General features: G+C 38.9%; 1 protein-coding gene across 1 annotated transcript in view; it reads left to right on the forward strand.

Moving 5' to 3' along the window:
• TNS3 (tensin 3) overlaps positions 1-15,619 on the forward strand; it is a 256,780-nt gene that overhangs the window by 96,345 nt on the left and 144,816 nt on the right. The window contains exon 5 of the mRNA XM_075142915.1: positions 9,950-9,988. Coding sequence (XP_074999016.1) covers positions 9,950-9,988 — 39 coding nt within the window. The remainder of the gene's footprint in view (positions 1-9,949; positions 9,989-15,619) is intronic.

A 15,619-nucleotide genomic window follows, 5' to 3' on the forward strand; every position in this document is an offset into this window, starting at 1 on the left:
TTCAATGAGACAACTGTGTGAACGAACCTCTGTGATTGACACATTTTTGTGTGAATCCATAAATCCAAAGATATTCAATAAGGCTGAAGACTTCAGGGATTTTTTTTTTTCATAGGCAGTGTTTAGCATGTTATATTACCATGCATGCAGCCCTTTTAGTGCTGCCTGGCATTGGGCTAGAATAAAAATGTTTGCAGTTGAAGTCAAAGGGATTACTGTATGAGTTTTGTAAGTGACATTTGCAGCTCAGTGGGGTCTTCAGGTTTTTCCTGATTGTACCCAGAAGCAGTATTTTGCAGATCCTCCTGTCTGCAAAATATTTTGCCCTCTGTTAGATATAATATCACTGTAATGAACTGTGTAATGAATAAATCTTCAGATTTAACCAGAACTGTAAGCTACTGAGGGACACGAGGACTTGAAATTGCTTTCTATGGACATAAACCTTGTATTGTTCAAGTAGCAGAAGTGCTGTGCTGGGGCATTGTGTATTTGGCAGTCAATTTGCTGGGGCTTTCCAAAAATGGAAAAGTATTTTAAAGTATGCTAGTGTTTTTAGATAAGAACTCTCATTTAGACTTACTGTTTCAGATAGCTGGCTACGTTCTGTAAGACCCAGCTGGTACACGTACAACTTCAAGGTTTGTTTGTTTCCTTGCTGATTTTCTTTTAAAAATACATCTAGCTGTTGGCAAGGGGAAATTAGGATAAGATGATGTTAGTGAGGGAAGGAAACAAAAAAAAATCTGCTTTTCTTTCTTCACCACCAAAATATGGGTAGGTTATATTTTCATGACGGATGTGAACTTTCCACTGGAAAAATCTTAGGATGTTTTAAGAGTTGGGTTTTTTTTCGTTTGGTTTTTTCCTCCCATGCCCTGTCCTGTTTTGGCTGATTTTGGGACCTCTTTACTGGTCCAGGTATTTTCTGGCTAGCTTTGATCCTTTCTGTATAGATACAGGAGATCTCACTCAGACTTGCTGTGTAACTTTTTTTTTTAAGAGAGATAAAAGCATTTGTCAGCCTTTTGAAATGGGATGAAAGAATGGTGCGTTTTACATTGCTGCTGCTTGGAATGCTTCATTAGGTCATGTTATACAGCTCATGCCACATTCGTCTCTGGGAAATGGGAATCAAGTAGCTTACAAGAATATACCACTCCTTTCTTTGTGTGTAATAAAAAGTTGTTTACCCTTACTGTACATGATGCTCTTAGGTTTTACGCAAGAGGCATTGCTTTTGTGTCTACTGATACAGCTAAAGGCAATAGCAACATCTTGAAGGGTACTCTGAACATCAACAGTGGCTGTAATTGGGTAGCAGGCAAAATGTCCCAATGATGCATAGCATTTTGCAGCATTGCTGTGTCACACTATATTGCTTTTGCCAGGGGTTTTGATGAAGAGTGCGTACTCCTAGGAGCTAGTTGAATTCCCTCTTGCAATATTGCATCTCAAAAAGTTGGAGCCACCTCAGCCTTAGATTGCAAGGAGTTGCCTTACTGACTTGATGGAAGAATGGAAACCGAGTTATAGACATCATCATGAATAACCACAATTTTGTGGAAATATAGAATGGAAGAGAGTGAGTACTATGTGTTTTTAAGGTTATGAGCTCCATCTCAGAAGAAGTCCTGACTGTTTTGTATCAGCAAATTTGCTTTTACTACTTCTGTGTGATAACACAGCATTTCATAGTATTTTACTAGTAATTATTTCTAAAAGGCTGCTTCCCTTGTTTTCTTCTGTCTTGCAGAAGAAAACATGTAAAATACCTGCCGCAGTTAAAGCATAATAAAGCAAATTCAGTCTTAGTGAAAACTGTCCATGTGGGAGAGCTAGTTTTGATGATAAAAAATATGTATTTAAGTCTGTCATAGGGAGAGCATTCTGTACCCTTTTGTTGGATTATCTCTTTTCTGAATAGCTGGAAAATTGAAGATAGATTTGGAATGTACATATTTAAGACTTTGTTTTAATATATTTTGAGAGGAGGGAAATTCGTTAAAATGACTAGAGGGCTATGAAAGTCAGGAGTGTGATAGAAGAAAGTCAGAAATACTGAAATAAAACTCAGGCGCTTCCCGTGCATTCGTGTTGGCCTCCAACAAAGTGCTCTCAATCTCAAAAATGCGTGAACTGGGGCCTCATAGAGGAACCCCTTCTTTACAATATGAGAATACATTTTGATGGGAAAGTGGAAGGTTCCCCCTTGGTTCTCAACCCTTTGGGATACTTTGGCCTCGTTCGGCTTGCTGAGCAGTGTACTGCAACAGTTTTTCCAAAGGATTTCTGTAAACTTCCTGCTGGAGAGGTCACTCTGCCTCTTTGACATGACTCTTGCAGACCTTCCATCACAGACTGAAAACAGGCTTGTGCTAAATTGTTGTACCTATCTTTGGATTGCCTGATTCAAAGAGCTATCTTTCGTGCTTGTGATTTAACGCATTTGTGCATTAAACTGGCCTTAGTGAGATGCGGAGAGTCATCCTGCGGATGGATGGTTTTCAATTCTAGCGAAATAAAACAAAAACCAAACAAAATACCCCAAAACTCATTACTTTACCAACAAGTCTGACGTGACTTCTGTGAATTCTGACATGTTACATATCCTTCTGTGATGTTGAGTAGAAAAGACTGGCATTGCCGCCTTCTGGAGACCTCCTTCTCTACCACATTTCCCCTCTTTCCTGTAATATGTATTAAGAAAAAAAAATCACCCCCATTTTAACCTAAGTTTATTGTTTAAATATTGCTTTCATGTTATCTTGAATACTTTAATTTGATGGACATCTGTCTATCCCAGATGTTAGAGGCACACTGGAAGCGGTGAAACCTGTGGGATGAGCGTGACCTCTGCAGTTTGTCATGACAAAGCTCCTGTCTCCTCCTCCTAAAACTTCTGATACCATTGACTGTGTGGTGCCATTTGTGACCACAGGAACCATAATGCCTGTAGCTCTTACCACCATTGCTCAGATGTTGGAAGCAGACTGAAGCCCTGAGAAATCATACTAACATATATGTTAAAGGTCCAAAATTCTGAGGTACAACAGGTCTGGTGCACAGCTTGTTTCTGCTCAAGAAAATCCAATCCATGCTGGTGGTTTGTTCTTTTGGGAGAGGAAAATATCTGCGGAACTGTATCCCCATTGCTTGCAAGGACCCTCCCTGCCTGGTAATGTTGCAAGATTTGTTTGACTTTGCAAAGGAAGCATATTTTCTCATGGGGATTATAGCAAAATAAATAGGTCTGGAATCCTGAAAGGATAACATAGTTCCCTGAGGAATGTGTACTTAATTAAGCTTAGAGAGGTCAGATCTGATACAAAGAAAGCAGAAGTCAAGTCTCTCAAAAATGTATGCAGTTGCCAAAATTAGGATTTTTTTTTTTTTAACTGTTCTTTAAAGAAGCAGCAAAATTAGATGTTCTGAGCAAAGATACTATGTTTTTGCACTCATTTAGCATCAAATCATTTCAACTTACTTTATAAACCTGTGGTTAAACAGATTAACTGAGGAGAGACAGTAGCTAGCACTCCATTTACAGTTCAGATTGGCAAACTAAACACAGTAAGAGGGCTAGTACAAAGTCCAGTAAAAATCTAGTTTTAGGATCATGGCTTCTGCTGGCTGGTTTAACCCCTGTTAGCTACACCCAAGTTCTGATTGAGTTTCTTGTCCTTTGCTTCTGAACTCTCTTGGAGCAAATCCAGTGATCTGATAAAGCGCAGGACTTCATCTGTGGTTACTGGTTTACAGTTATCAGGAGAAACTCATCCATTTTTGATTCTAGGAATCTTCTGTTTCATTGGAGTTTTGAAGAGGTTTTTCTATTTTATCCTTTTTCCAAATAACTTCTGTATCAAATGTCTTGCCCTGTACGTGTTCTTCAGAGAGTTGGAGAACAACTTTCACAACGTAGGTCAGGACTGTGAATTTGCGAGATCAAATAGCATGGAAGGAAGCCAGATTTTGAGGTCGCAAAGATACATGAACAATACATTTCTGTATTTTGGGATAACTGCATTCCTGATTACTTGTGAAAGGTTTCTTTTCCTTCAGTGACTTTGTTTGAAACAGCTATGTTGCTTTGTCTTGGGAAATGGAGATTTGCATGTATATAAATACGCTAAATTTTGAAATCCCTCCTGAAGGTATGTAACTTTCCATTTCAGGTGCTAATTTCAGACTTTGTTTCATAAGGCATAATCCCAAGTAGACAGAAAGGAGTTGTGCATGGGCCAGGACTTGTAGGAACATGGCTTAGATGTTACAGTACTCAGTTAGTCATATGTTTTTTTCCAAGAAACTCATGGAGAGTTTCTCAAGCTTCAGCTAATCCTCTTCACACCTTGATGAGGTGGGTACATGTAGTGCAAGTGTTATTTCAGCAAATAAAAAATACTGAAGCTGAGAAATTAATAAAATGGCACTAAAATATCACTGTTGGAATTTGGTTTTGAATTCAGAGAGCTCCTGGCTGTGTTTATTCTATCTTTCCCTGTAGCAACTTTATCACAGAACTAGGCGAGAGAAAAAATGTAATGCATTAGGAAGCTTTTCTGATGTTACTTGGCTTCTGCTTGGTGTATGATAGCATTATAAATGAATAAATCTTTGCATTTTGTTGATAATCATGAGCCAAGGCCATTAACAGTTTCTCAACTGTAGTTGTCTTTGCAATTTACAATGCAATTTTTTTTGTTTGTTTCTTCCAAACTTAACTTCAAAACTGCTCTATGCTGATCAAGTAGGAGGGTTATTTCCATAGGGCAAAAGTATTTGGTGTACTGAAGTGAGAGTGGAAATGGTGTCTAGCTGCACCGAATCTCAGTGCTGATTTTACTGTATCTATTCTCTTTTTTCTTTTTCAGAACACAATTATATGTTGTTATTAAAACATTGTAGTGACTGCAAAGTGCTTGTTCAGTTTCTGCTGTGTTTGATCAGCCTTCCTTTAAGGCTGCTGTTTTCAGTGTGTCCAAAAATGCTTAATTTGAAGAGGAAAATTCAGTGGGTTTTGGGCACACTTCCGAGCTGTTCTGTCTGGTGTGAAGTGTTGAGGGTACTTGATATCTCGAGGACAAAAGACTGAGTTAGATACTAATATCACACAACTGGAAATGTTCTATTTTTTTTTTTAAAAAAAAGTCGTATATTACTACTGTAGCTTTTTAATCCCAAGTTAATATCCCAATAATGTCCCTTTTTATTCTAGAATTTGGATTTACATTTTTAATTTTGTGATGTTACAAGTTGTATCTTTGAGAGCAGAGAGTTATTTGAAGATATACTGCACTCAATGTCCTTTAGTTTGTTTCCTTAGTGAGTAAGCGGATTTATGATTTGAGTGTTTTGGGGGGTGGGTTGGAGAAGGGGGACGATAACTGACAAGCATGTCAAAAGAAGAAAACTAAGCAGAGGAATTTCTTACATTTTCAAGACTTAACTCCAAAACTGTAGATTTAAATAAATAGATAAGCGTGTGTGTGTTTTTTTAAAAAAAAAAAGTCTCTGTGTGTGTGTGTATATATATGTGTGTGTGTGTGTATATATATATATATATATAAAAAACCCCATGCATATTAAGTATTTCCATGAGCTTACCATTTGGGCTCCTGACAGTCATTTGTGCAACAGTCACAAGGTCTCCTAACATCACTGTAACTTTACATTATTTGGAGGATGCCAGTGGCTTCATTTTGCTTCTCTTTCCACCCTTTCTTATCAATTTTTTTAACATGATTAGTAGTGAACTAGAATGAACAGATTTTTTAGCAGGTCACGTTTGGTGAAGATTCCTCCCCCTGCACATCCTCTGTCTTACACATAACTTGTGGCAGGCATGCTGGCATTTCTTATTTCATAAAACTGTAGTTTGGAAGAAAGCGGTTCATTATAGCCAGACGGTTAAGTTGCTTTTGCAAAGGCAATATAATAGTGTTTGAGATTTGGACTTTGAAATGCACCTTTGGAAATAACTGGCTCATTCTTTGAAGATAGTTTTTCCTCTGAAAGATCACCTACTTCTTGCAAAAAGAAAATAAAATGTAAGGAAGATAAAAATGAAAGATGCATCTGGGAGTGAAACAAAGCATTGAAATGTAAATGCTGGATATTCCAGCAAATGACCTGTTGGTCACTGCACAACAGTGGGGGCTCTGTTGTGTCTCTGTTGCAGCAAGTGGGGACAGATTTTATTTCCTTAGTGCCAGATATCCTGCCATTTGTTGACATTTTTTCTTGTTTGAGTTAACATTTATCTCATGTTGGTCGGTTACTCATTAACTGATGTGAGTAGTGTTACAGTTGTATGAAGGAAAATTACCTGCAGATTCGTTGGAGTCAGAATTCTTCATCAAAGTAATTATTTTAAATCTTTTTCCGTCAATACGGGACTTTTTCAAACTAAGGTTCAATTCAGGAAGTATCACACCAGGAAAGCGTTTCCATGTTAACTGTGTATGCAAGAACAGGTAGTTTGTCTTTCAGATATTTGCTTGGTTATTTGTGGGTAGAGTAATGTGTCTGTATGCATGTGCGTGTATGCGCTGGGCACTGAAGAGGTAACTATTTTTGAAAATCAGGCAAGGCATTCCCATATTCTTGTATTGCTTGTTAATACGTGAACATGCAGAAGCTAAATGCACCTTGGTTGTGTGGAACTATGAAATATTACGCTAATCGATATCCAGTGTATTTCGTACAAGAAAAAAGATACTATTGAAAACTGACAGACCAGGTGATTTAAGATTAGCTGTAGCTTCAGTTGGGGCATCAGAAAAGTCTTTCTGAAGTTTATTGTTTTGTGCGGTTCGTACACAGTGTGTGTAACTTTTTAAACCAATGAATGAGACCTACTCCATTTTCTATCTCTGCATTGATACTGGATTGAAGTCCTGCAATTGTACTTTCCAGCTCTTTACTTTTTCTCTAAAAGATGATTTTATTTTATTTTTTTTTTTTTAGCATGTGTCAGACCTTTGCAAACCAGGAAAAAGAGTGGGAGCCACTCACATATCCTCAACTTAGGTTGTCTAGACCTCGTGATAGCCTCTCTGTTATCTGTGAACACATCGGCTCTTTCGCTTTTAACCTGTGTCTGGATTAACAGTGGAAGAATTTGCTGCAACTGCTCACAAGAACTGAAATTGGGATGCATAGAGATCTTGACTATTTTGCTTCATCTAGGAAGAAATATGCTACTTGTGTATATGGAGTCAGAGGAAAAAAAGTCAGTGCACCTTGGGTGATTCAGTGTGTCTTGCATTGAGTTTTGTAGCTCAAAAACAGTAGCAGTGCATCCAAGTCTTCGGCTGTGTGATGCTTTTCCAGTGCTCTGCAGGTTAGTGACAGTTTAACATAGTGATAAGTGGCAATGTGCAATGGCAAAGGGATTGCTGTATACACCAGAAAGGGTATTATGTGACTCTTCAGTAGTCCTAGAACAGGACCATCTAACGCGGATGTTGATCCTTGTAAAAGAAAGTGCAGAAGGCACACAACCAGGAGAAGATGGAGTCTATCTGTAAAGTCAGGTTGCTATATATAGCCGTTGTAGGCATAGTGAAGCTCAGAGAAGAAAAATATCAAGCAAGTGTTACCTGTAACATTAGCTCTCATCTTCTTACAGCCCTGAGTCCGTGTGAGTTGCCTGAATAAGATGCCATGGATCTGCCAAAAAAGATGCGTAGTTCTCTGCTGAAGTTGTTTTCCAGTGGATGTCCCCAGTGCTCTTTTGTCAGAATAAAGGGGATTTTTCTTTGTCTTAGGCAGTGAGTCAGGTGTAATTATTGAGGAGGTTACAACAGAGTTGTGTTTTGGTTAGCCAAAGGGAAAGGAGATGCTTGATTGCTCCAGGGTTTTTAACAGTGGAGGGAAGGGAGAGAGCAGAGATGATATTTATGTGCTCCAGTGATGACAATTTTATTCCGCAGTGGTTCCAATTGTTTATTATGTGAGCATGTAATATTAGTTCATCTCTGCTTTTCCACTGCGCTACCCAGCCAGCCTGCAACCTCCTTTGGGGTTTCCATTAATTCTCTTTTCTTACTAGTATAGGCAGTGAGAGAAAAGTAATTGTTGAAACTTCAGTTTTTATCTATTTTAACCTTAGATGTTGCTAATGAGAACACTAGCAAAAACTGATTTTAAGTGCTTATAATAAGTACTAGGTAATCGCATGGTCAGGACAACTGGGGACAGTCTTTCCTTCATAGATGCTGCTCATGGTGTTCGTGCAGGGTGCACATGGCGTTGGTTCTTCCTGCTATGGACTGCTCTGCCTGGTGGTTTGCCACTTTGGCTTGAAGGGAGAATTGGTGGTTGTAACTGAAGGTGGTGTATGAAGTTTTACACGCTGTGTCAGGCAAGAGGTCACAGAGGCATGTCTTCGCTTTCAGCAACAGGAATGCTATCATGACAGCTTAGTTAACGTCTTCCTCGTGTTTAGTATGGGTGTTCAGTTGGATAGACTAGTGAATCGTGAGTGGCAGTCATGAAATGAGCTGCAGAAATGCAGCTTATTAAGACCTTGGACTTGCAAGCCCACTGAGGAGTCAGAGCGTGCAGCAGACAAACCTCAAGGGTTTGTATCTGTCCCGTTTTCTTTAGGGATAGTGTGGAGATCATGAGGAGGCTGGGAGCTGAAAATCAATGTGCTACTTTTTTTTTTTTCTTCTTCTTTTTGTAAGTACTTTGTGATTTAAGAAGCATTGAGAATCAGAGATATATCTTTTTCACAAGCAGTTATGGGGGCAAATGCCATCCCTTCCATGCTAGTGATTAAAAGCTGTTCCTGAGAGTTAACTGGAGTGGGTTGTCCTGGTGTAGTCAACTCTGTCTCTTTTTGTCTGTGCTGCCTACAGGACTGATGTTTGTTCTTCCAGCTTGCTCTGTTGCATGGACTGCATCTTCTTTTTGTTATTCTAAGGATTATAAATATATCGGGCCCCTTCTGCTCAGTAACCCATTCTGTATACCATGACTTGAGAGAAAACCCCACCTTTGTAGTCCAGATGTTGCCACAGAGTTTCTGGCTTGGCTCTGCTGGCCGAGAGGTGAGTCTGTCCTGGTGAGCCATAATTGTGAAGGTGAACACGTTAAATGAGAGAGTTTTCACTGAGGTTAACCTTGAGGTGCTTGTTAAAGTGAGCCTGCATGATGACTGTTACTGAAACTCAGCTGAGTGGCGTAAACTGATGAACCACAGTCTTTCGACTGTATGTGTGAGGTCTGAGGGTACCTACTGTATGGGACTGTAGAAAGAAGCTAACACTTGCTTTTCCCTAGATCATCACGTGATCCGAGTTAGTCATGCTTTTCCTGGCTTTCTTTGTGTTTTGGTTTTTGAATATTCAAACAAGTTAGTTTGGGGTTTTTTTGGTGTGATGTATACAGAACATGTTCTCCATAGGAAGTGTTTTTAACTTGGAGCCAAGCCTCTGAAATTATGTGAGTCCACAAAGTATCTGTTCTGCTTGCTCTGTTCAGCCCACACCCCATAAAAATACCCAGAACAAGGATAAAATATTGGGAACTGCTGAAGTTCTAGATTACTTGAAAACCAGAATACTTATTTATTAACTAAAACTGAGATGATGTTAGAAGGATGCTGCAAAGGATGGAGGGAGGGAAGAAAGCCCTCCATGTTTCCCTGCATATGTGACCTGAGGGAAGGCGTTACTCTTCAACCTGTTTCACTGATTACAGTATGTGAGCAGGGCACTGAGTTAGCATTGAGCTAATGCTAACTCTTCAGGGAGCTGAGAGAAAGTAATGCAGCCGAGAGCAGCTGTGGGCACTCAGATTCTGCACCTGGTCTGGTTGGTGCCCCTTTGACTCCGCCTGGATTTCACAGTATTTGAAGGAGTTTAATCAACAGAATTGGGTCATCTCCAAAGGAAGTATCTTTTTTTCCTTATTTTATTATTATTTTTTATTCCAGGTGGTGACACCCTGCTTTTTTCCAAGCAACTACGAACTGGTAAGTATTTTTGGCACTACTGCTATCCATCAGCTTTTATTAGGTTATACGTTAGGTTATTCCTGTAGCCACCTATAATCTCTTGTTATTTCAGTACGGTGCCATCACCTTTCCCCTGTGAGAGCTTGGCAAATCAAGGGTCTACTCCTGAAGCTTGTTACTGTGTTCTGTCTTATGCAGAAATCTGGTTGTTTCATTGAGCATTTTGCAAGGCTGAGGATTAACTGGGTGAAATGTTTTCTGCTGTTTAGGATTCTTCTTAAACTGGACTGGACAACCTGCCTGTGATGCAGCAATGATGTGCAGTTGTCGATATTACATTATCTGCTTTTGTTTGTGTGTTTTAAATAAAAAAAGACATTATTAGTTTCAACTTATTCATGTCTCATGTGAGTTTGAAAGTACAAATAGCGGACGATTTGGTTTGGGGCCTGTTATTTTTTCTTGATGGCGGAAGAGATGAAGTTAACCCACGCTTGCTCAGGGTAGGAAAATGATAAGCCTTTTCTGGCTTGCGTGACTGAATTTGGTTATTTTAGCTCCAAGGGTAACATGAATGATGCCTGGAGGATGGGGTGTACAGTTATTTATTGAACCAGTACTGCCACCTGCTAGTGTCATTACTAGGACTAGTCATCCAACAGCTGATGCCCAAGTGTCAGCCAAGAACTCTGTGTATCGTAGGTATGTGATGCAGCCACTGGCAATTAGGAATCCTACATCTCCCCTTCTGCCTTGCTGTGTGAATTGGCCAAGTCACTTTGCATGTTTTTGTGTCTTGATTTCCCTGCTGGAAAAATACAGGTAATGATACTTACCCAGTATGAACCACAGAAGTAAAAAGGTGCTATAGAAGTGTTGGTTCATGCTTTTCTTAATTACTCTCCTTTAAAAGAAAGGCTGGAAACCTCAATCAGTGATTCATGGTATTATCAGAAATGTGAATATCAACTCATGGGAGGTCTCTCCTAATTTTGACCCACTAATTTTATGAATTAACCCACGTCAGAATCTGAGGATCCTGTATGGCATTACTGCTAAAATTATAAATAGAAAAGAAACCCTTTCTTACGTATTAGATGTATACTGGCAACCGCGGTTGCGGTTATGCACACAGCCTGAATATTGATTCTGACATTGAAAATTTGTCATTGTGATTCAGCAACAATTTTAAACATACAGTAACCTGTGGGATATGTTACCAGTCATTATCATTAATAATGCTGGTTGAACTTGGTTTATGTGAACTGTGAACATGGGGCAACACTGGTGATCTGGGCCCAAGTGACTCTGACCTGCTGACAGTTGAACAGTATGGATGGCAAAAGTGGCCTAACCTGTTGCAGTTTACTAGCAGGGATGTAGCCAGGGGTGTATTCAGTCCCTGAATAAAACATTTACTAGTTTTAGGCAGAAGAAGGGGTGGAATTCTATTTAAACTTCTTGCAGGGAAAGCTGTAGGTTAAATATTTTCATTACATAGTGTGCAATATGTTTTTATTACTTAGGGTGAGATTGAGCAATGTGTTTTGCTTTTGATGTGAAACGTGATGACATTTTTAGATTAGGAGTCTGCCCTTGTGCACAAATAAATTTTATCTGTTTAGTGAAGAGTTCTGTTGTTCTGAAGGAGGGTAATCTGTGACCATATCAGCTGTAAGCAATTTTTCTTACAACTATTTTGAATGTAAAATACTGAAAAGATCAAGAGTAAGTAGTTGAGATCTTTAGATAATAGGGAGGGCAGTACTCTATTCAAATTAGCCAAAACTTCGTTGCATCACAATTTGCTGCTGACCCATGGATTTATCCCCATTCATTCCAGCCAAGGAATTCCAACCTGTTAGTTCTCACATAAATAAACGATGTATGCGCCTGTTTTAAATTAGTGCTACATATATTTAGCCAATGTAATGGTTGCCTGTATTGCTCTCCTTAATGTGGCTTATAGCAAGAACTGTAGTTAAACTCTCAGTGGCATGTTTGTTGGAAGACTGTTGAAGCCTGATGAAACTCACAGATGCTCTTTTTCTTCAGAATGTGGGTTTTATTGATTATTTTCAGCTTGGTTGTCTGTTTCCAAAGAGGCCCTTTCTTCCCATTTCTCATGAGCCATGTTTCTTGAAGCTTTGTAATGACATCAGCACCCTCATATATCAACCTAGTGCAGCTGTTCGGAGTTTCAGGTGCTAAAATATAAAACAGCTGCTGTTAAGTGTTCTAATACTACTTACTTTATGTTGTCATGCACATTCCTCTGACCGGAGAAAGAGGGATGATGTTAGTCCAGCTCTTAATTCAAGTCAAATGTTTAGCAAAGATGACCTATTCTGGTGCATTTCATTTTGTTTCATGAAGAGGCAGTGGGTTATTTGTGGCAATGAACTTTCATTGCAGAGATGTATAGCATGACCCAAAGATTTTAAAAAAGAAAAAGGAGAAAAAAAAGAGCCATGGTCACTTCTTTTTTTTATCCAAGAGCTGACTTAGCCTATATAACAGTTCTCCTAAAATTTGATAAAAATATAGCAAGTCTGTTTAAACAGCCTTTTCTGGAATTGTTGGATCTTATTTTGAAAGATTGACAGTTACTTACTTGGTCTTATTTTTTAAAATCAACATTTTTAATGAAAAAAAATTTGCTAACAAGTACACACATTTTTCTTAAACAAGTCTTTTTCTCTAGTGCTGCAAAAAGAAGAAAAGGTTTAGGCTCTAACCTTAAAACTCCAAATACTTTTCATCTATTACTTCTAGAAGATAAAAATAAAAGGAAAGCCAATGGAAGAGTATTATTTTGAGGTAATTTTTAGATTCTAGGAGGTATTTTAGGACAGTTTAAGATGCTTCAAGAGGGCAGTAAGTTTGTCTCCGTTGAAATTTTTTTTCCATCCTTCATGGTAGAGTATCCTTGAAAAGAATAAAGGAGATGAAATCTTAATTCCTCAGAGGCCCCTCACATATCCCGCCAAATGTCTTGCAGTAATGAAGTGTGGCGTGAAGGCCCAAACCTCTTAGCATACATGGATTCTTATCTTAAAATTACTCCATTGGTTGAACGGTCCTTATCACTACATGACTTGTCAGTTTTAAGGCACGGCTAAGTAGTGATCTTTACCAGAGAAATTTCTGATTTAACCTTCATAACCGTTCTTCTTTTTTTTTTTTTTCCCCCTCTTCTTTTTTTCCCCTCTTTTTTTTTTTTTTCTTTGTTTTCCCAACTGGTTACCAAGGAATTCTGCATACCTATAGTGCTGCCATTTAAACATTACATTTCATAACCAGCTATTATAATGCAGAAAGATTAAGTGGACACTTACCCAGCTACTTATGTTTTATTGTAACATCACTTCAAACTGAAGTTTGTTTAGCTATTTTGCTAAGTCTCGGGTGGAAGTTTAATAATTTTAATAGAAATTGGGGAAGGGGGAGGGGTGGCAGTGGTTCTGCTTTTTTTGTTTTGCTTAACTCTGTTTTCCTTAAGTATGCAAGCCTCTTTTCTGCTTGTGAAGAGAAAAATCAAAGACTTTCACATTCAGGCCCCTCCTAACAAACCAAAAACCTGATTTTGAACAGTGAGTCAGACTGTGCTCTGGCCTGTCTCAAAACAGGAGGGGGAACAGAATAAAACTAATTGTGGGAGAAAAAGGGTGTTTTTGTGTAGGGTTTTTTTTTTTGGGGGGGGGGGGGGAGTGTGTGTGTGTGTGCATGTGTTTTTTGTGTGTGGGTTTTTTTTTTTTTAAAGGAGTGGGAGAATACCTTGAAAAAATTGCTGAAGAAGCAAGTGGTGGAGTCACAAAGGCTTCATCCTAATTGCATATCTCATTTTTCTTGAAATCTGTGGTAGTTAACACATACCTTTATGTATCCAACCTAGTGCCAGCATTTTCTCAAAAGAAACTAAAAGTGAATTTTTGTGAAAATGTATTATGATACAAAGAAAAACAAAAACGAAAAACCAAGTATGTATGGGGAAAGAGGAAGAGAACAGAAAACCTTAAGAAAACTCAATACTCTAACAGTGTTTGAAAGAAAATTAGTCCTTTTTAGCAAAAAAACCTCCCATTCCTTTTTTCCGTGGTGCCTGGTGAATGCAATTCTCCCCAGATGCTTAGATCAGTAGATACAACAACGTGTATTTTTATACTTACTGCGTTCATTTACTTTTAAAATGCATATTCCCAGAAAAAAAATGTGAGGTGGTCTGTTGTTCCCATGGAGCACAGTCCATCTGTTTTTAATGTGAGCCTGCAAGAGATTTTTTGAGAAATCTGAGGCTGAATTACTGTTTGTACTGTTGGGCGGGCCTGAGCATGTAGATGAAGGATTGCGTTCTCCAATTTCATTTTAAGTGGGGCCTCAGTACTAGAAGACGTAAGATTGTTAACTTGGGTTAATTAGGTATGACCTCCAGATGCCCTGGAGTATGGTGACAGTGACTAAGCTGAATTAGGAGCTCACATATACAACGATTTTGCTCTGCCAGCTACGATTTTGGTTTCCGGCTAATCAGTAAAAGCTTTGCTGGAAAATTGCATCAAGTGGGTCTGATTTGTAATAAATTTCTGTGACTTATGGCTAACTCGTTTCTGGGTTTTCCTTTTTCTTTCTTCTTTCAAGCAATAGCATGGAAATCTTATGGAAAACTAGGAAAATACCCAAGTCTGTTATTTACAGGGACTTACTTTTTTCCCTATTTGCTACATCCAAACTTTAGCTCACAGGACCTGTGAGATGCATACAAAGCAAGCGTTATACGCACATAGCAAGCATGATTTGGTGGAGGTAAAGGGCACACAAAGTCTACCAGACCTCCCCATTGCTATGATCTTTCCTGCCTCATTTCCTCAGTCTCACCAGAGCAGTTCTGCCAGGGAGTGCTGCAGGCTGTAGCTGCCTGTCTCGTGAACATGCCTGCACATCATGGGAAGCGAAACGCAACAGGACTGTGCTGTTCTCTAGTTTGTTTGCAAAGGGTTGGAATATCCAGTGGAGGTTTGTGTTTGCCTGTTCGGTTCCTGCTTAATCACAATCCAGAACCATAGTGCCCATGTCTCCATGTGAAGAAATCTGTGGGCATTGGAGAAATCTTTATGAAGTTGATGTTTCTCCACTTTTGGTTCATGAAGATTTCCTAACTGACAAAGAAGCAAAGGTGCCTTGAAACTTTTTTTTTCTTAAAACTAGCTCTTTCTTGCTCTTCAGTTTTGCTTTATTACATTTTGAGCTGTGCTTTTTTTCTTCCTTTCCTTTTTTCCAGCTTCATCAACCAATAATATTTCTACTTTTCTTGATTTCTTGGTTTGTTAGTGCCACATTCCCCAGTACCATAGATAGCAGAAGCACGGACTGATGATACGCCTTCTTGACAAAACCTGTGAGCTGCTGCCTGAATTGAAACACTTGACATGATTATTTTTCAAACTTTTTTGAATTTGCAGATCCCCAGAAGGGGGTTGATGTGGGCCTCTATATAATGCATTTCTAGGGGGTTTGGTTTTTGTTTTTATGTCCCAAGTGCTTACCAAAGTAAGGCCATGGACCCCACAGGTCTGCAGAGTAGAGGTTCAAAAATACTATTTTGAAGTGCAGTCAATGCCTTGTTCATAAATGTCTCTCTTCCATAAAAAG

This window comes from Calonectris borealis, chromosome 2 (genome assembly GCF_964195595.1).
Source record: "Calonectris borealis chromosome 2, bCalBor7.hap1.2, whole genome shotgun sequence".
NCBI classification, from domain to species: Eukaryota; Metazoa; Chordata; class Aves; order Procellariiformes; family Procellariidae; genus Calonectris; species Calonectris borealis.